Source organism: Engraulis encrasicolus, chromosome 18 (assembly GCF_034702125.1).
Source record: "Engraulis encrasicolus isolate BLACKSEA-1 chromosome 18, IST_EnEncr_1.0, whole genome shotgun sequence".
NCBI lineage: Eukaryota > Metazoa > Chordata > Actinopteri > Clupeiformes > Engraulidae > Engraulis > Engraulis encrasicolus.
In genome coordinates, this window is record NC_085874.1 from 1,392,219 (window position 1) to 1,413,638 (window position 21,420).

The 21,420-nt window shown below is 41.1% G+C and overlaps 1 protein-coding gene across 3 annotated transcripts in view; it reads left to right on the top strand.

Moving 5' to 3' along the window:
* The window catches only part of hivep2a (HIVEP zinc finger 2a), a 39,266-nt gene that overhangs the window by 9,653 nt on the left and 8,193 nt on the right, over positions 1 to 21,420 (top strand). For all 3 annotated transcript variants that reach the window (XM_063222751.1, XM_063222753.1, XM_063222752.1), the window contains exons 2-6: positions 3,637 to 3,788; positions 6,667 to 11,446; positions 15,384 to 15,532; positions 16,877 to 17,052; positions 20,240 to 20,338. In XM_063222751.1, coding sequence (XP_063078821.1) covers positions 6,806 to 11,446; positions 15,384 to 15,532; positions 16,877 to 17,052; positions 20,240 to 20,338 — 5,065 coding nt within the window. In that variant the 5' untranslated portion in view covers positions 3,637 to 3,788; positions 6,667 to 6,805. The remainder of the gene's footprint in view (positions 1 to 3,636; positions 3,789 to 6,666; positions 11,447 to 15,383; positions 15,533 to 16,876; positions 17,053 to 20,239; positions 20,339 to 21,420) is intronic.

Below are 21,420 nucleotides of genomic sequence, written 5' to 3' on the forward strand. Positions count from 1 at the left end.
ACTTGTCTTTCACTGCAAATCTCTCATTAAAAAAGGCACACGCAAGTTCCCAATAAGGTTTGGGGCAAGGGAAGGGTAGCATGTAATCAAGTGGGCTTGCCCCAGCAAGTCCCACTTCCTGTAATCCTAAAGTCCTGTTTATTAAGTGGGCTTGCACCAGCTAGTCCCACTTCATGTTATCCTAAAGTCCTTTTTATTAAGTGGGCTTGCCCCAGCAAGTCCCACTTACTGTAATTCCAAAGTCCTGTTTATTATTATTGCTCCTTGCTTATTATCTGCCGTAAGTCTGGAAATTGGTGGACATTTTAACACGTTACTCCTCCTAGGGCTTTCGAGATAGACACTGTTCTAACTCTAAAATGGCAATTCCCAGTTTAGAGATGTTGAAACATTGCACTGTGTGTCCGTACCTGTTGTCGTTTTTTTATTTATTTATTGTCGATTTGTGCGACTTTTGGTCCCCATCGAAAACAGTGATGGAATGTTGAGGTGGAATGTTGTTACACTCTACAACACTAGAGTGTGAAAAAGGTTTTTTAACCACAAACTCAAAAAGGCCTACTTTTAGCATTTTCCACGAGAATGCAGAGAATGACTCCCTGATGAAGACCTATTCGTATCTAAACCTTGCGCTCATTTTATTAATTAAAAAGAACACTGGAAAGATAAAATTAAGAGCAGTCATGGCGTAATGGTTGTGTGTGTGTGTGTGTGTGTGTGTGTGTGTGTGTGTGTGTGTGTGTGTGTGTGTGTGTGTGTGTGTGTGTGTGTGTGTGTGTGTGTGTGTGTGTGTGTGTGTGTGTGTGTGTGTGTGTGTGTGTGTGTGTTGAGGGGATCTTGCATTCTCACTCAGTCGACTCTGAAGAGGTAGAGCGGGCCTGAGGTGTGAAAAATCCAGTTCAAAAGTGGGTCATTTCACGTGAAATCAGGCACTTTGGGGCCCGACTGACACATATTTTATTTAAACTTAGTGTGCCTTTATTGTGGCAGGGTACAACCCCAGAACTGCATTTGCATGGATCTGACACCAATATTAAGGGAGAAACAGACAAAGGAAGTTTAAAGTAAGAGGGTAGGACACTGTACATTCATCCATGATGATGTCAGTCAATTTAAGTGTTGTTGTTTGAAAGCTCTTGTTTGGCTCCACATATTACACAAAGGGCATGGGAAATGTTGTCTGTGTATGAATTGTGAGATATTGTGAGATGAATATCCATAAGAGCTATATTTTTAAAATTAGTCAAACCCCCCCTCAATATCTTCAGAGTGTGGTCTTTGTTTCTTGAGTCATTGCAGAGATAATGTAAAAGATTGAAATGAAGTTGCCATAAAGTAGTAATAGAGAAGCGTCAGAGAAAAGCACCTCATGCTGAAATGCTATTGCTAGTTTGGTTGGTGTGTCAAATGTAGTACCCATGTCAGGTGGGGTAATCTTTGACTAAGGCTTTGGCACATTATCTCTGAAATGACTTTAGAACCAAAGACCACATTTTCAAGTGTTGTTCATGACATTGCATGCTAGGTTTAGACAAGATATTTTAAAATATAGCTTTTTTTAAATTCCATTTTTAATATTTGATTATCTTATTTCATTTCTCAATTTATACTCAGATAATTGTATTCCATTTGTGTACATTGTAGAGCCAGAAAAGAGCCATCAACATAAAAATGAACATGTATGACTTTAATTGACTGATATACTGTAAATAGGGGGGAATGTAGAATGTCCTACCCTCTTAATTAAGACTTTCTTAGTTGGTTTCTCCCTCAATATTTGTGTCAGATTAATGAAGACACACCAAGTTTATTTATTTATTTTGGTCTTTTTGACTTTATTTATGATAGGACAGTGAAGGTGGTGACAAGAAGCGAGTGGGGAGAGAGACGCGGGGAAGGGCCGGCAAAGGACCCGGGCCGGGAATCAAACCCGGGTCAGCCGCATGGTAGACGAGTGCCCTACCGTTTGGCCATAGCATGGCCAGCACACCAAGTTTAATTGAAATCAGTGTTGGACTGGCACCGAAGTGAGTTCACGTGAAATGACCCAAGTAAAAACCCAGCTACAATTTCTTTCCAACCCAGTTGACCTAATTATCAGTAGCTGTTCTATCCATTTTGAGTAGTCAGTGCGATTCTGAGCTGGTTAGATGGAATTTGTGTCAAGGTTTTTACTTTCTGAACCTGGCATTGACACCTCTGGCCTTACTGGTAATACTGACTTTATCAAGAAATTGTGTGTAGCCCAGGATGTAGGCCACGATGGGCTGGCCCAGGCGAGATGTTTTAAGCATTAATCAGCCTTTATTCTGGCCTAGTAAACTAGATGAACCTGCCTAGCGAAAAAAAAAAGAAATTCGGCTGGCAAATTAAGTTGGTCTAGTACGGGTTAGACACAAAAACAAGTGCAGAACCAATCCTCCAATCACAACGCAATGTTGTTTTTCTCACTTTTTGGATCTTTGGGGTGGGTTAGCCATCGTTTATCTGATGGGCCATAGCGTTTGCAGCTCTAGGCAGTTTGAATGACGACTGGGTCCCAACCACACCTCAGCTTTCTGAACCATGCTGTGCCAGACTATATTTTTCATTCTATTTTGCTTTGCCAGAATACTGTTATCTTATTTTATTGACGCCATTGTGACACATTGCTGGCCTTAAATTTGAAATGACTACAGTCATTCCATCCGGCATCATCAAATGGGGGAGGAGGTGCTTTGGTTTTTTTTTGTGTGAAAAAAAGTATACATGGTAGAGATCTGGAAGGTTGGATATGTTTTACAAGGCATATTGGCCATCACAAAGATTTGTTTCAGACAAATCTGAGGGGGTCGAGAGGGGAACTTTTCCAAACTTTGCTGATTCCAGCTGGAAAGACCCTACACATAACCACATTTGGAGAGTAGAGTAGAGTAGAGTAGAGTAACTTTATTGATCCCCAGGGGGAAATTCAGGTAAATGGACAAATTGGACAAAATGGACAAATGCATACCTCATGTGGGTTATCCTTTGAGCAGTGGTTTAAGTGGACATTTATCCTTGTCAGACAACAGTACTTACGTAACCATTTGTGTGACACATCCACAAACAGCAAATCTATGAGCTCAGACTTGCCACTCCTGCACATATAGCCACACACACACACACACACACACACACACACACACACACACACACACACACACACACACACACACACAGTGTTTTGATTCTTGTGAATAGTATGCCTATTTATTTTCTTATAATCAACCTACTTTGTGTTTTGTTGTTATTGTTGTTAAGCACATCGAGCTGCATGTCTTGTATGAATTGTGCTATACAAATGGATGTATTACACACTCCAGCTTATCTGGTTTCAGATGAGATCTTTGACTCTACTTCCAGGTCAAAGGTTTGGGGAAGCCGTCTTTGAAGTATAATGAACAAAATCATTTATTTCCAAATTCAATTAATTTTTGCTCTTGGTTCATCTACTTGCATGTATGAATTTGATATAACTTATCATAAGAAGCTATGGCAAGTTATCTTTGTACTGTATGTTTAATCACTTCCCTATTTACTACCACTTTGTTGTAATATCCTTTGCTACGGCAACTGTCTTACATATAATGTGACTGTGTATTTGTGTTTCCGCAGTGGTCTGCATTGTCTCTGAATTTTGGCTGAGGGGTATTCGGACGATTCTGAGGGAGCCAGCAACACAAAAAAACAACCATTGCCCCTGTTCATGGAGTGATTACTTGTTCTCATCTGGTTAACAACAGCTGAAATCCGTTCGAGCGAAACAGGTGAGTTTACAGACAAAAAACATTCATTTATCATAGCATTACAATGAAAGCAAAGTACACATCAATTATGAAGCCTCTGCCTGCTATACAGTAGGGTCATTTCACGTGAAATCAGACACTTTGGGACCCGACCGACACGAATTTCAATCATACTTGCTGTGCCTATAGTAGCAAGGTAGCACCCCAGAACTGCATCTGTGTGAATCTGACACCAATATTAAGGGAGAAACAGACTAGCAAAGGTTTACATATGAGGGTAGGACACTATACATTCAGCCTTGATTATATCAGTCAGTGTAAGTCACAAAAAGATGTCTGAGGTGTTGTTTGAAAGCTCTTTTCTGGCTCTACAAAATACACACACAGCATGAAATACAGCAACCTTCAGAATATGAATTATGATGCATTGAAATTTTTTTAATTGAATATTAAAAAAACGTATATTTTAAAATGGCCGGTTTCTTGTCTAAACATAGCCTGCAATGTCATGAACAACACCTGAAATGCTGGTGTTTGGTTCTCATGGGTGAGCGGTTAGGGTGTCAGACTTGCATCCCAGAGGTTGCCGGTTCGACTCCCGACCCGCCAGGTTGGTGAGGGGAGTAATCAACCAGTGCTCTCCCCCATCCTCCTCCATGACTGAGGTACCCTGAGCATGGTACCGTCCCACCGCACTGCTCCCCATGGGGCGCCACTGAGGGCTGCCCCCCTGCACGGGTGAGGCATAAATGCAATTTCGTTGTGTGCAGTGTTCACTTGTGTGCTGTGGAGTGCTGTGTCACAATGACAATGGGAGTTGGAGTTTCCCAATGGGCTTTCACTTTTCACTTTTTATTCATTTCAGAGATAATGGGACTCAAAAATATGGCATCATACAAATCACCTAGTAATAATATGGTAATACCATAGTATATCACATGACAGCATGTATATCAGAATATGTGAAGGATGGAGATGGTCCATGAGGATGCAGGAAGTTCAGTTTCACCTTTTCAGTGCTCGGCATTGTTGTATTTCATGTCGTTTGTGTAATTTGTAGAGCCAGAAAAGACCTTTCAAATAACACCACAGACATCTTTTTGTGACTTACACTGACTGATATAATCAAGGCTGAATGCATAGTGTCCTACCCTCATATGTAAACCTTTGCTAGTCTGTTACGCCCTTAATATTGGTGTCAGATTCACACAAATGCAGTTCTGGGGTGCTACCTTGCTACTAAACAGGCACAGCAAGTATGATTGAAATCTGTGTCGGTCGGGTCCCAAAGTGTCTGATTTCACGTGAAATGACCCAGTAGTTTCATACAGCTGTTTCCTAAAACTATTCATTCATTCACAAATCATAAATAATTAACCAATTTATTTAATCAGCAGGCTTAGCTCCCCTCTATGTCAACTTTTCTATCGGGCCTAAATCGAACCCGGGTCCCCGGTGTAACTGTGCAGTGCCCTACCATTTGAGCCACTGCAGGGCCTTGTTTCCTTTTAATGTCACATACTTCTTGGCAGGAAAGCATGATGCAATGTCAGGGCCTGACTAACGGTGTGTCTTAACCAAGGAGACTAGAGATAGGTGGGCTTATGTCATCGGAGCGTAGTACGGCACAGTCGCTAGGGGAGTCACTTTCTTCTTCTATGGTCAGTACTGGAGGCATGGTAAAGTGCAATGCCACTACCGCCAGGGTTGGAGTGTGGAACAGGTCATAGGACACTGTAAATGTGGGGATATTTATTCTCCTTTTTTCCATTTGCATCTTATGATATTCTGCACCCACAGCAATTTGTTTTTTGGTGCGCACACCTTACACTCTTTTTCACAAACTGAACACTGACAACCGGATATCCTCTTTACAGAGTTAAAATTTGTATCCATTTTGGCGTCGCACCCACTGACCATGCGCACTGTGTCCTTAAACTACGTCCCCCGTACTACACTGTGGACTGGCCAATGCATTGTCCATTGAGTGATACTTCTTATTCAATATACTTTCTTTGGTCTTAACCATCTCAGTCCTATCACTTTACACATCCCTATCCAAAGATGTTGAGAATTAATGATACCCCCTTACCAGGCATTGTCCTGCCACTGGGACGTTGTAATAGTCACTGAAAAAATGAAACTACCATAGTACTAAACCACTATGACAGTGCACACTGCGCCTTAAGTAATACATTACGACTTGGTCATTGCCAGCCTGGTAACAGCTAATTTATAACAGGGGTAGTTGACTTGGTTAGCAGCAGTGCAATACAGTATATTAATAGATAGAGGCCCGAGCAAGTGGATGTGTCAGTTTATGTTTAAATTAATGCAAATTAATATTAATGCAAATTAATATAACAGCTAAATGAACTAGCTGTTCCATATTGGATAAATAAAGGTCCTGTGTGTAATATTTACTCGATAATTTTAAAATGTTGTGCTGTCCATTCACAAATGTATTACTAAGCAAATGAATTAATATTTATTGGTCTGGTCAACGTAGGTTTTGCAAACATATAGTATTTATGACATTTATATGAAGATGATGCAGCCTAAATTCTGTAAATATTCTACTAAAACGCACCCAGTCTAATGAATCAATTTCCAAACTTTTGGTATTGAAGTCACTTTTGAAGACATTTTGCCTCATATTGCTGAATATTTCCTATGTAGTATGCAGGATTTTTATATTTTATTTGTCATCTTAAAAATGTCACCACCTGATAATGTAGGGGTCATGTTAGTACGTGGATGCTTTGTATATTAGCAGTTTTTTTTTACTGATTTCCCCTAGTATTGATGCTTACTACAGTGTTCACTGGCAAGTTCTCATTTTGGATGGATTCTAATGAAAATATTTCTATTCAGTAACCTCCTTTTATCTTTCTTGCAGATCGCGTAAGGATCAGATGGGAAAGAATTGTATGTCAAGTTATGGGAAAACCTGAAGAAGATGTATCATTTATGATGTTGGACATATGTTTGTAACTTGTTTTACAAGCACAATTTACGACATAAAATAAAGGGGCATAATGGAGAAATATGACTTAGCTACAGAGAAGAAATGCAGCCGGGAAAGAGAGAATGTCTTTCTACAGAAGAAGGCAGTTTCAGAGCCATCACCTGGTAACCGACTGTTCGCTGAGCAAGATGTCTGTGGTCCTCCTACGGACCTCGAAGGCCAACAGAGGGGTGCCAGTGGAAACGACTCAGAACACAAATATCGTCCTGGGAAACCTCAGTCTTCTGTAGTCTCTCAATCATCTCAACACAATGTCCCATGTCCCAGGGTCAGCCACCATCCTTATCCCCAAAAGTTAGCACATTCATATCCACAGCTGCTAATGCAAGAGCCTGGCTTGTCTGGTGCTGTGGCACAGCTTGGTCCAGAAACTCATGCTTGGCCCTTGACGTGCCCTTCTACAAATGAAGAAACCCATAGTCAAGAAGTGTTCACTCAAAAGAAGTCCCAGAATTCCCATGCTGTGTTTGCACAGTATTCGCGGCCAGGATCTGAGCCATATGAGGAAATGCATAAGAAAGAACTGAAACCCAAAAAAACAGGAAAATATATCTGCAACTACTGTGGCAGGGCTTGTGCTAAACCAAGTGTATTGAAAAAGCACATTCGTTCACATACTGGAGAACGCCCCTATCCCTGCGCTCCATGTGGCTTTTCTTTCAAGACTAAGAGCAACTTGTATAAACACAGAAAATCTCATGCTCATGCCATTAAGGCAGGACTCGTTCCATTTTCTGAACAGGCAGCTACACGTGCAGACATGGATCAGGCCTCGTCAGTAGGAGAAACAGACGTACACTCAGACGGCGAGCAAAGCACTGACACGGATGAAGAAAGCACAGAGTGTCCTCTATTCGAGGACAGTAATTGCCAAATTCCACAGGTACGATTTGGAAATGAATCTAATGCAACGAAAAAGTTTGGCCAACCTGTGTATGCAGACTCTGCAGAGGAGTTCTCAGTAGCGTCTATGAAGGTGCCCATCTTAATTATTCCCAAACAAGGCATACCCTCAGGAGCCATGGACTGCGCCAATGCTCAAATTTGTGAAGGCGACGAGTCTCACACCATCAAGCAGAGGCCCGCTTTGAGACTGACTGAGAAGAAAGACCAAGACCAAGCCTCAGAGCAGTCCCTGAATCTTTTGAGTCCACACAGCAAAGGGAGCACAGATTCAGGGTATTTCTCCAGGTCTGAAAGTGCAGAACAACAAATTAGCCCACCAAATACCAATGTCAAATCGTACGAAGAGATCATGTTTGGAAGGACGTGGTATAAACCATCCAGGCAGAAACAGCCCATTAGTCCATTAGGAATGGTAGCTGGCCAAGACAGTGACTTCATCAGCATGAATGAACCTGATGCCATGCTGGACATGGGAATTAGAACAGTGGAACGTGGGTTCCTGAAAGGTGACAGTGCAGAAATGCAAAGGCTACCTAAAGGTGAGGCAAATGTACACACCCTGGCTCCTCAAGCTAGCACTAGTCTTTTAGAACCTCCTTCTGATTCAGGGCCTTTAATGCGTAGCAACTCAATGCCAACGTCCTCTTTAACAAACCTTACCGTTCCACCAAATCTCAGAGGTAGTCATTCATTCGATGAGATGATTACTCAAGACGATGTCTTCTATCCTGGTGCAGCTGGTTTGCGAAGACTCAGGAGACAAGCTGCCTTTGAGCACTCAGCCCATGAGGGACATGCAGATTCAGAAAACTCTATTATGCTCTCTAAGATAACAGTTCCACCGTCAAAGTATTGGGATAGAGGCCATGTAATTCAGGATTTCAGAACCTTAGGAAAAGAGGGACATCCCTTTGTTCCACCTATTTATGTAGGAGGTACTGCTGAAGGTGCCACCAGAAAACGCAGGATAGAAAAAAGTGTCGGAGATGAGGAAGATTCTGGTGGACAGGAAGAGGGTAGTAAAAGTGGTGTCGCTGAGATTGCTGATGATTATGATCCAAATATGGGCCATGATGCCCCAAGAGGCACATCCACCGAGAAAGCCATGTTTTATTCCCAAAGCCAGTCAGAGAGTTTGGACAATGGGAATCATCCTAGTTCTGAAGATTTAGTTTTTGTTCCAGATCCTGACAGGAAAACAACAGGCAATGTAATTTCCGTAATACAGCATACAAACTCATTGAGTAGGCCAAACTCATTTGACAAGTCTGAGTCCATTGATCTGAACCCATGTTGTCAAGACAAGCCAAGTAGAAAGCTATTGGAACATTCTGATGTAGATTTTGAGGATGGTAAAAGCCCAGAGTTCATATTGAGATATGAAAGCATGGACCAACACCAACACAGTGATCATGAGCGTTCTGGAATTTCAGCAAGCCAGCAGTATCATGTGCCCCATAAACTTGTGAGGCAGCCAAATATTCAAGTGCCCGAGATTCGAGTGACCGAGGAACCAGAGAAAGCAGACCGGGAGGCAGAGGTGGCAACCGCTAAAGAACCAGAGAAGCCACCCGTGGTGGAGGAGTTCCAGTGGCCTCAAAGAAGCGAAACCCTGTCTCAGCTTCCTGCTGAAAAACTTCCTCCCAAGAAAAAACGCCTTAAGCTCGCAGACATGGAATACTCCTCCGGAGAATCAAGTTTCGAGTCTACTTGCACAAGCCTGTCACGCAGTCCTAGTCAAGATAGCAATCTGTCACATAGTTCCAGCTTGTCAATGTCATTTGACAGAGAGGAAAGTCTAAAATGCATGTCCCCAACCAAACTGGATGACTTATGCAAACAGTCTGACTTTTTAACTGTTCCTGGCCATACACTCTCCTTACCAGGTCATCATCACAAAGAGATGCGGCGTTCCTCGTCAGAGCAGGCTCCGTGCACATTACCCGCAGACTTACCAGAGAATCGTAGTAAGTCATTTGATTACGGAAGTCTCTCCCCCACTTCCAAACAAGGGGAGCTATACATAAGTCCCTCCTCCTCAAAACAACAAAGACGAGGTTACCTTGTGCGGCAAGCATCTTTAAGTGTGTACCCTGAGACTGTTTTGCAAGAACAAAATGTAGATTTGAGTATGAAGAAGGAACATGCTGACATTGTGACTGCATCAACCCTAGGTTGGCAGGGCAGTTCCCAAACAGCTTGTCATGGTTCAACCACTGGTGAAGAACCAAAATCCAAGAAACTGCAAGGCTCATCAGACTGTGAGCATTTTACAAAAGAATCCACACACCAAGAAGCAGTGCTGCACCATTCCTTACCCCACACACTTCAAAACTGGGATAATTGCCCCCCACAGAAGCAGATGCATTACGTGTACAGTAAACATGACTTGCCTACAATACATATTAGACATCCTGGTTTGTCGCCTGATAAGCGGCAGTTTTCTCAAACTCTTCATCTGGACCAGAGTGATGAAGACAGAGGTTGCAGTCAAAGCTACTGCCAGCCTCTGCGTCGTTACTCGCATTCACCTCACTCAACACCCTTACATAGTTCAGCTACCCTGCCAGGGATCTCAGATTCGTCTTTCCAAGGCATGCTGGTTCCAGTCAGGATCCCAACTCATGTCCCATCCTACAGCAGTATCATGTATACCAGTATGTCAGACATCGTACCTTCTCATGCACAGTGCACAACTCCAAGGGTAATATCCATTGAAAAGACTTTGCCAATGTCATTGGCAGGAATGGCTTCAAAACGTGAATCAGGACTCCATTTAACACAAAGTTTTGGACACCCTGATGCATGTCCAGTTTGGAAAATTCCTAAAGAAATGTCTGGAGTATTGAACACAGGAATTCCTCTTTCTTTGACCTCTGGGACTGTCACAACTACAGATTCTTCATGTGCCATTGGTGCAAGCAAACGTATGTTATCCCCAGCTAACAGCCTCGAGCTCTTTATTGAAACCAAGCAACAAAAACTGGTCAAAGAGGAGAGAATGTACGGTCAAATAGTGAAGGAGCTCAGTGCAGTTGAGCTGAGCAATACAGGGCCAAGTAAAGGCAATTCAGTGTGTCTCTCTAAGAATGATGCTGCTGAGCAGGAGAAAATCCCATCAGCATGTAAAATCCCCATCACCAAAACACCTACTAAGTTGACTGCTCTACAGCACCGTGTTGAAGCTTTAACTCCACCGTTGCCAATTCTACCAGACAATCAGAACAGAACATTATCATTAGACCAGTTGGATGCCGATGGACCCGTCTCCGACCATCACTGCTTCCCAAAGATGTCGACCGCCCAAGACACTCCGGGTGAAAGAATGCAGGACACGACCAGTAAACCACCCATGAACCAAATGCTTGTGCAACTTGTTGCGAATCAAGCAGGCGGGCGGCCTGGGTGCACTTTCCTCCTAACTGATTTATCAGACAAACAGCAGTTCTTTCAGTTCCCGACGCTTCGGACGACAACCGGCGTAAGCTGGTGTTTCCTCAATTACACCAAACCAAATCATTCTCAAACGACGCCTATAAGTTCTGTTTACGGCTCTTGGAGTGTTAGTTCTTACAATCCAAACCCCTTCAGCCTCAGCACTAAAGCGACGTTAGCACTGCTTTGCTCAAGGCAAACCAAGAACACTGAAACATACACAACAGCTGCTATGCACCAACCTGGCTCTGGACGCCTAGTGTCATCTTTGCTATGGAAGCAGAGGCTCCATCAGATACCATGTGGGCAAGTGAGTGCGATCATTATATGTTATATGGTATTATATATTATTTTATATATACTGTGTGCAGAATTATTCGGCAAATAGGTTTGTTCCAGCACTGACCTTTATGAACATGAGGTAACACTTAACTTTACGGATCACTAATAAGGTGTTAATTTCATAGTAATTTCTCAGTAATTTCAGTCTAATTGTATGGTAATAACTGCTTGTTATTAGTAATAACAGCAAAATAACCATATGGTTTCCAGTGCAATTATACTATAATTTCTCATTAATAACAGCAAAAAATAACCATACAGTTTCCAGTGCAATTATGCTGTAGTTTCTAGTTAATAGTAGGCTAATGGAAACAGCTACTGTGTCATCATAGTAGTTAGGTGGTAGGTATGCTAGTAACTAAACGGTATCAGCCGAAGTAGTTTCATACTAATTAGGCTACATCAGGGCCGTAATGTGCAATATTTCCTCTTCTTATGTTATTGCATAGAAACGACAACCCAAGCATCCTTGTATTATTTCTGCTTAATTATCTTGTAAACAATTGAGTAGTTATATGGAAATAAGATAGAATCAGGGCCGTAAAATGCATTATCACCTATTCCACTCAATTTTATGGAAATTACATATTTTCATGGTCTTAAAATGTCTTATTTCTTATTTCCACTCAATTACTTAGTTATTATCATTTTTAATACAATATAGACTAGCCTACTATGAAGTGATTCAAGTACACAGACAAACACATTGTGTGCAAAACTTTATTTATTTTTCCAATCAGTTATGAGATTCATGTTCACTGATGTGAGGTTGTCAATCTGCCACCATCCAGAGGAAGTCCTGTGAACACAAACAAACAGAGAAGTCAACTGCAAGACCGGTTTCACCACGTTTATTTTTTTATGTTATCAAATCACCATCGCTAAATTTGCTTCTGAAATGCAGTATCATGTTAAATGCACGTTGTAAATCTTCCTCAGACTGACATTGTTGCTGATTTACAAAGGCAAACTCTAACTATCACCAAGCTTCAGTCATTGAAAACATGGTGGGCAGAGCTAGCTAGTGGTTTCCATTGTAAAGGTACTTCTGTATGCCGTTTAATTCCCAGAACAAACATAAACCTAACACTAACTCATAAAACATGTTTGCATAAGGCTAAAGTAATTCGACGATTGAAGGTGGATGAAATCAACATCAAGACCATTTTAGCTCACCTTGAAAGTTACCCTGGTTGCTGCCTGCGTGCGAAAGCACTCTGTTGTACGTCTCAAACTCCACCCTTGTGTGTCAGTGTACTCAATTAGCCTTTCGCAAAGCCCCTCCCACAAACGGCCGCCAACCAATCCGAGCTCAGCAACGGTAACTAAGGAGTGTAGAACTTGTCGAGGTCCGTCAAAAACCTACGATTTCAGGGAGACATACAACGGCACCGTCAGGGTCCGACACCATCTGAAGATTAATTAGGACCTCATTTTTTCACTTTCCCGAAGCAAAAACCTCAAGCGGACTGATAACAGGGATGGATTAAGCCATGTGGAGGCTATTAGCTCCAGGTGATCATATTTAAAAGTAGCAGGCTAACTGTGCAATCGTCTTGTTTGCTAATATAGCCCCCTTCCCCCTTGCATTTAGCTGGCAGAAAACGTACCCTTAACAAATAATCAATGCATCGCTCAGACTTAAGGACAATATTATATGATATTATAGTATTGGATCCACGGCATTATGATTCAAATTTTATTGGGAAACCACTAGTTGCGTTGTTTAATATGCGCCAAATGCACAGCCCACGGAGCAGCCCCCACCCTCTCTCCTTCCCAGTTTGTGTCTGTGTATATGCGTCGAGTGTGACAGCAAAAAAAGTAACACTGAAATGGGGCTGCGCTTGTTCCAACCTTGTTATGAAGATATTAACTGTCAACTAAAACCATTAAAGTGAACAGAAGAGAAACGCCCAGTGTGACTGCCCAAGAGCTGCGCAGTGTCAGTGCCCAAAGCCAAAGGTCTTGGCGGACGGCTGCAATGTCCCAGTTTACACCAAGCACTATCAAATGTCCTGGTTACAGACATCACATCGCCATCATCAAGTTGTTGTATTTCACAGTTGAATATGGCTTCTAGTAATCAGCGTGTGTAGGATACAAGAAGTGTAGGCTACACACATTTCCTATGAAACGCAGCCATAACGCGTGCCTGGTTCTAAGTTTCTGACGGACGTAGCAACAATAACTAGGGGGCGTGGCTTTTGCGAAGGGTGAATTAAACAACGTCAGCGTCTCTGAGCCATACTGCAAGCAGAGCGGGCAGCGTACAACTAGAACGAGTGTGCTTGAAGTACAGAAGTATACTGATTGAGACGCTTCTGTTCTGAAGTAACCAAACTTGCGTTGCCTAGCAACAACAGGACTCGCCGCCACTGCGAGCTAGTTCAACTTCAGTGCAGCAGAGCCAGGCAAGGTAAGCTTCCTGACAACGAACTTTTAATGTACTTCTAGCTTTAACCTGCTTTCATTTTGTCTCTGACCATTCAAGGATTTTAACTGTATACATTGCAAACACGTCTTATCAGCCGTGTTTGTGCTGAAATGGCATAGCCTACAGAGGTACATTTACAATGGAAACCACTAGTTCTAGCTAGCTCTGCCCACCATGTTTTCAATGACTGAAGCTAGGTGCTAGCTAGAGTTTGCCTTTGTAAATCAGCAACGATGTCAGCCTGAGGAAGATTTACAATGTGCATTTAACATGGTACTGCATTTCAGAAGCAAATTTAGCGATGGTGAATTGATAACATAAAAAAATAAACGTGGTGAAACCGGTCTTGCAGTTGACTTCTCTGTTTGTTTGTTTGTGTTCACAGGACTTCCTCTGGATGGTGGCAGATTGAACCTCACATCAGTGAACATGAATCTCATAACTGATTGGAAAAATAAACAAAGTTTTGCACACAATTTGTTTGTCTGTGTACTTGAATCAATTCATAGTAGGCTAGTCTAATTAAAAATGATAATAACTAAGTAATTGAGTGGAAATAAGAAATAAGACATTTTAAGACCATGAAAATATGTAATTTCCATAGAATTGAGTGGAATAGGTGATAATGCATTTTACGGCCCTGATTCTATCTTATTTCCGTATAACTACTCAATTGTTTACAAGGTAATTAAGCAGAAATAATACAAGGATGCTTGGGTGGTTGTTTCTATGCAATAACATAGGAAGAGGAAATATTGCACATTACGGCCCTGATGTAGCCTAATTAGTATGAAACTACTTCGGCTGATACCGTTTAGTTACTGGCATACCTACCACCTAACTACTATGATGACACAGTAGCTGTTTCCATTGGCCTACTATTAACTAGAAACTACAGCATAATTGCACTGGAAACTGTATGGTTATTTTTGCTGTTATTAATGAGAAATTATAGTGTAATTGCACTGGAAACCATATGGTTATTTTGCTGTTATTACTAATAACAAGCAGTTATTACCATAAAATTAGACTGAAATTACTGAGAAATTACTATGAAATTAACATCTAAGGATCTAAGGAGCCCAACACCCTATATCAGGTGTGCATAATTATTGGGCAACTTTATTTTCCCCTGGGAAAATTAGCCACAAAATAGATCTAACAAGCTCTGAAAAGTTTATAAACAATTTTGAAGTCTTCCAGAGGGATCTGACTGTCTTGAAATGGCCAAGATGTTGGTCACGTTAGCACAGAAGTATCAAACGCACTGTTACAAAGCCATCAGGGCAGAATATGCATAGAATGGATGATATGGTCAGAAAACTTGTTTGGCTAATAATTCTGCACATCCTGTATACAATACCATGATGTCTAATAAAAATCAGTGTAATTTTTGTCATTGATTTTTTTGTGTCATCTCTGATAAGTGAGATAAGTATATAGTAACTTTTTTTTCTTCTAATTCTAGCCCAAGTCAGAGATCATGCAAATAGATTCAAGCGAATACGGTCATCATGAAAAGAGTCTTAGCCCACAAGGGAACGAGAATGATCGTGGAGAAAAGGAGCCCATCTCAAAGAAGACTGAGCCAACTCGCATCAAAATCTTTGAAGGAGGGTATGTGATCATAGACATTTTTATCTGAAAAACTTACTGTACTTTGGTCATACTAGCAAATATTAGTTACCTGGCTCTTGCCCGACCTGTAGTACCGCGCAGCTTCATGAGCTCTACTACTAGGTCTGCGAGCATGTAGCAGGATTCCATTTCTCCAGTCAAAAAGCATGAATTGCTTCAATGTCAACAAATACCTTCGAAAACGTTTTCTGTTGATCTCTAAAGCATCAATATAGCAGAGGTGTCAAAAGTAAAAGTAAAAGTACTTTTGTGGTGTAATTACAACACTAGCACATTGCATTACATAGCTGTTACACCATTTACACCATTGTACCTAATGAGATAGATAGACTGTGTTGTTACTGAAAAACAGTGAAAACCCACCACAAAGGACCCACCACAAACTTGACCCAACCAGTGCAGACTTAGCTGATCACAAGACAAGTACACAGGTATACTGGTTACTCACTTACTTGTGTTGGAAGGAAACAGTGTTTCTTTTTTTTACTTTTACTTTTGACACCTCTGCAGTATAGTCTATAATGTGTCCTGTGACACCTCAATGCGAGCAAGCAATAAATGCTCCGAACCAGGCTAAATATTAGTTCATTATTTAGTAAATATTCATGAAAAGATCCAATTTGGCAATAAGCAGCAGTTTCAATGAGCAGCATAATTGTAATACCTACTCTGGCCACCATCCTACACAGTGCACATTTTAAGCTATATAAGTAAAAGCAGAAGAATTTTTCGCTAAATAGTTTTTTCATGTTATATACAGCAATTGTCTTTTAATGTCTAATTTTGTCAGTCTAATTGTACTGCATCTTTTTTTCAAATACATTGTCTACTCACCAAATTCACTCTGAACGTTAAAGGGACACTGTGTGAGATTTTTTGTTGTTTATTTCCAGAATTCATGCTACCCATTCACTAATGTTACCTTTTTCATGAATACTTACCACCACCATCAAATTCTAAGTATTCATTATGAATGGAAAAATTGCATTTTTCTTACATGAAAAGGGGGATCTTCTCCATGGTCCGCCATTTTGAATTTCCAGAAATTGCCATTTTTAGCTGCAAAAATGACTGTACTTGGGCCATACTAGAAAATATTAGTTTATTAAGTATTAAACTTCAATGAAAAGATAAAATTTGGCAATAGGCAGCCCAGTTTCAATGAGCAGCACAGTTGCAGTACCTTTTTTTGGCCATTTCCTGCACAGTGTACCTTTAACATTATATGAAACATGGAAGATGTGCATTTGATGGCTTGAAGCTTGCATATATTTTTCACTTGCTCTTCAGTAACAGCCAGCAAAATTGTCATTTCTTTTTCAGGTTCAAGTCAAACGAGGACTATGTTTACGTGCGGGGCAGGGGGAGAGGCAAGTACATCTGCGAGGAATGTGGGATACGCTGCAAGAAGCCAAGTATGCTTAAGAAGCACATCCGCACACATACTGACGTGAGGCCGTATGTTTGCAAATTCTGCAACTTTGCCTTTAAAACTAAAGGTAAGACTCAAATGTGAAATTACATTACATTGCACTTAGCTGACACTTTTATCCAAAGCAACTTACAGTTCTTTACAGGGTATTGGTCACAGTCCCAGGAGCAGTATGGGGGTTAGGTGCTCAAAGGCAACTCGTTGAGTTGAAGGGTGGGATTCAAACCTGCAACCGTCTGATCTAAAGTCCATGTCCTTAAGGCCACAGTTGTCCCCTACATATAATACAGAGGGGCAACATAAGCTTTTAACATCAATGACTGTATTTGCATTTGAGCAACTGGCAAAGCCTGACATACCCATATTGATGAAACATGACAGAAACCCTGAAGCCAATCGGTTTTTACACTTTTAATACAACATCTTCATTACAGCAGGCCCCAAAGGTTGTCCCATTACATCATCGCTTGGCAAAGACGAAGTGCTGTCGAGCTTGCTTTCGCGTCTTGTCCACTTCCTACCTTTAAAACGTACTCACAACATTCTTCTTACTCAAAGGCAGCTACGCTTGCATTGCTGGACCTCTGAGTTACCAAGCTTAAAGGGCAACTCCTGTCAATTTCAATATGCTGTTGTATTGCTCACGCTACCCTTGACTTGTCAGTACCCGGTGACGCTGCATTTTTTGGCTCAGCCCTTTCCGAGATATGAGCTATTCTAATGGGGGCAACTTTTGTTTACATTTCAAAAAAACATTTTCATTTATTCCCAAAAACATCCAAAAGGTTATGCAACATCAGCAGACAGCTAGCAAACAGCGATACCTTTTGGGAAAATATTTGGAGTAGGCCTATGCTCATTTTTTAAAAAATGTAAACAAAAGTTGCCCCCATTAGAATAGCTCATATCTCGGAAAGGGCTGGGCCAAAAACTGCGGCATCACCATGTACTGACAAATCAAGGGTAGTGTGAGCAATACAACAGCACATTGAAAATAGCAGGAGTTGCCCTTTAAGCAATTTCACGCAAACACAAAATTAACTTGGCAAAAGAAAATTGGGGTTTAGGTCACACTTAAGAATTGCTACCTCTAAAAAACTATATTAACACTTTAAGAATGTTTATTAATGAAATGATCATAAACAAATCCTTTAAATATGTTTGCAAATGAGTAAGAACCAAACTACAACTGCACAGTGGAGTGGGTGTTGACCTCTACTGGATGGTTCATGCCTTCTTGTCTTTGGGGAACAAACCTCCAGGACCGATGTGACTGCGCTGTGCCTGCTGTGTTTTCGTATTTCTTACTCATTTACAAACATTTGTAAATGTTTTGTTGATAATAAGTTAATTATTTATAAAGTGTTCATAACGCTTTTGGGGTAGATATTCTAAAGCAGACGTGGGCAAACTCAGGCCCGGAGGCCACATGCGGCCCCCTCAGCCATTTCATGCGGCCCTCAGAGCCTTTCCAAGAAAAAAAATGAAGATTCATATGGTCACTCATTCTTAATTTGGCTACCTAACAAGGGTCTTGGAAACCTAAGATTACTAAAGTCCACATCTAGATACAATTTGTGGGAATGGCATAACTGACAATGGTGTAATTATGTTGGCACACCATTTCTTATTATTGGCACGGCCAAGTTGCCTACGACATCTGGCCCTCTGGTCAACTTTCTAAACCCAATGCGGCCCTTGGGCCAAAATAATTGCCCACCCCTGTTCTAAAGTGTTACCGGGGTGTAAAAATGGCATTTTTTTCAGGGTAAGAAATACAAATTGTGGAGTGAGAGAGTGAGAATAGGCCGAAATAAGTCTCACTTCCAAAGAGTGACAACAACAACACAACAACTTTTTGGGGACTATTCCCCATTCAACATTGCGATTATTACCAATGTGAAAATGACATTTGAATTGCTCTTTTGTGATATAGTGAAATAAACTTCTATCGTCAATGACGTCATCACGAGGCCACAAGCACAAGGGTTAGGATATTAGAAAGAACCGACTGAGTGAAACGTACTTCATGAAAGCCATTAGGCTACTGTGTCAGAGACATTCGCTACAAGTTCTCTTTTAGAAGCCTTTTTAGACTCAGATCCATTAGACATCTACATTTGGTTGGTGTCTGCCTTTGGTAGTGCCTTGAATGTAATCTGGCTAAAAATATTTTTGTTTGCTAGGCTGGTTCGACTAGTTCAGTAGGCTAAATGAAATTCTTGTCCGGTGACAAAATACGAGTTCTGTCAATTGTGTTTTCTCTGTTGTTGTTAACTGACAAGTCTGCTACTGAATCTACTGGGCAACTTTCACCAACACCTGTAATGTCATCACATTAATTTGACCCAAAGTTGTCTGACTCCTGGCTGCAATTGTTTGTACAGCATTAGCTACAGCATAATGTATTTATATGTTGTTGTGACTTAAATGACTATCAGAGCACATTTGTATGTCCAATTCATGCAGAATTCCCAAATAATTCTAAAGGGTTCGCATGCTTTTTGTAGTCACTGGACTGTATGATCTAAGAAATTAGATTTCCAGTACCCCCATCTCTAGATCTCTGTAAGGGAATACATCTTTGACCTTCTTATAAAAGTACTGCAATGAGAAGAAGACAAAGACAAAGACAGACAGCCTCTCTGGAAGACTTCAAAATTGTTATAGAATTTGTTAGATCTCTTTTGTGGCCCATTTTCCCAGTGGAAAACAAAGTTGCCTAATGATTATGCACACCTGATATAGGGTATTGGGCTCATTCGATCACACCATGTGTAACGGAGGCTAACTAGCACAGAGTTGGCGTGGAACGTTGGTAAACCTCCCTCCGATAGCCTCATACAGTCTTGTGCCGTTGGGCCGAGAGACTAGTCTCTTGGCCCAGCGGTATCGTACTGTGTCTCGCGTTGCCGGACGATTGTAGTTGACGAGATCGCACGTTCGATCCTCGAGGGGGGTGAACAGGTGCAAGATGACCTCCGTCACACATGTCTTATTATACGTACACATGTGCATGACCTGGAATGCTGAAATCCAATAGGTGTTCTTGTCCATAGAGGTTGGTGACAGAAAATATGCATAAAATGGACGATATGGTCAAAAAACTTGTGTGCCTAATAATTCTGCACAGTGTGTATAAGTATGTAAATGTGTTGCCTTCAGTCATCCTTCAGTGTCCTCACAGATCCAGATCTTCACTGTTTTTAAATGTATTTATATTTTTATTTTTATTTTATTTTATTTTATTGTAGGAAATCTGACAAAGCACATGAAATCCAAAGCCCACATGAAGAAGTGCCTGGAGCTCGGGGTGTCAGTAACATCCATTGATGGGGATGCTGAGGAAGCCGGTATGTTTTTTGTTTTTTTTATCGATAATTTCAGCAATATTAACATTGTTTTATTGCATCTTGTACACGCGCAAAACGGTACTTCAGCATGAACACCGAAATCAACCTCTGTTTTTCTTAAGAAATGGTATGACCAAACATCTTCTAGTAGAGTATGATAAATCAAGCCCTGCCTACCCAATGCAAAAGAGTGTGCTCAAGTTTGGTCTCCTAAGAGGATATTGTCCCCTCTTTCTCTTTCTGTGGCGTTTGGTGGTGGCTTGCATAAGATGTGCACTACCGCCATCTACAGCGCTAAGGGACCTCCATTTATTTTCAGCCTTAAGTTTCCTAAAGGTCTCCTAACCTAGAGTCTTATAAAGGGACGCTCACGTGACATCACATGGATTCTGGAAAAGTATGGGCTTAATTTATCTTACTGTACTACAAGATGTTAGGTATGACCACAGGACAAATGGGCCCCTTCCTCTAAGCTTTGTTTAGCTTCTTTTGGGGACAGTTTTTCATCACGTCAAGACTGTCATTACCATAACATATTAATCGACTGACTAAAACTGATGCGATTAAACGAATACATGTATTCATTCATACACTCATTCAAATATTTTACTAGTAGATGTACAAGTCATGGAAAAGTAACAGACTCAAAATGCATCTTATGCATGCTCAAGATTAACATGTAATTGAATAGGGGCGCCATTGGGGGCTGCCCCCATGCACGGGTGAGGCATAAATGCAATTTCGTTGTATGCAGTATGCAGTGAACACTTGTGTGCTGTGGAGTGCTGTGTCACAATGACAATGGGAGTTGGAGTTTCCCAGTTGGGCTTTCACGGCTTTAATAGTTAATAGGAAGGACCATATTCCCATTTACGTTTTTTCGAAAACACCTCACCCATTTCCCAACTCCCATAACCAATGTCACTGAACTCTAAACACAATTCCTTCTTTGCACTCCAGTTTCAGTTCTGAAACACACTTTTCCCAATACACTACACACAATTTTCTGGATTTGGACACAATTTTCATGAAGAAAAGTGCTGGTTTTCTCATTTAACACACTATCATTCAAAATACTACAA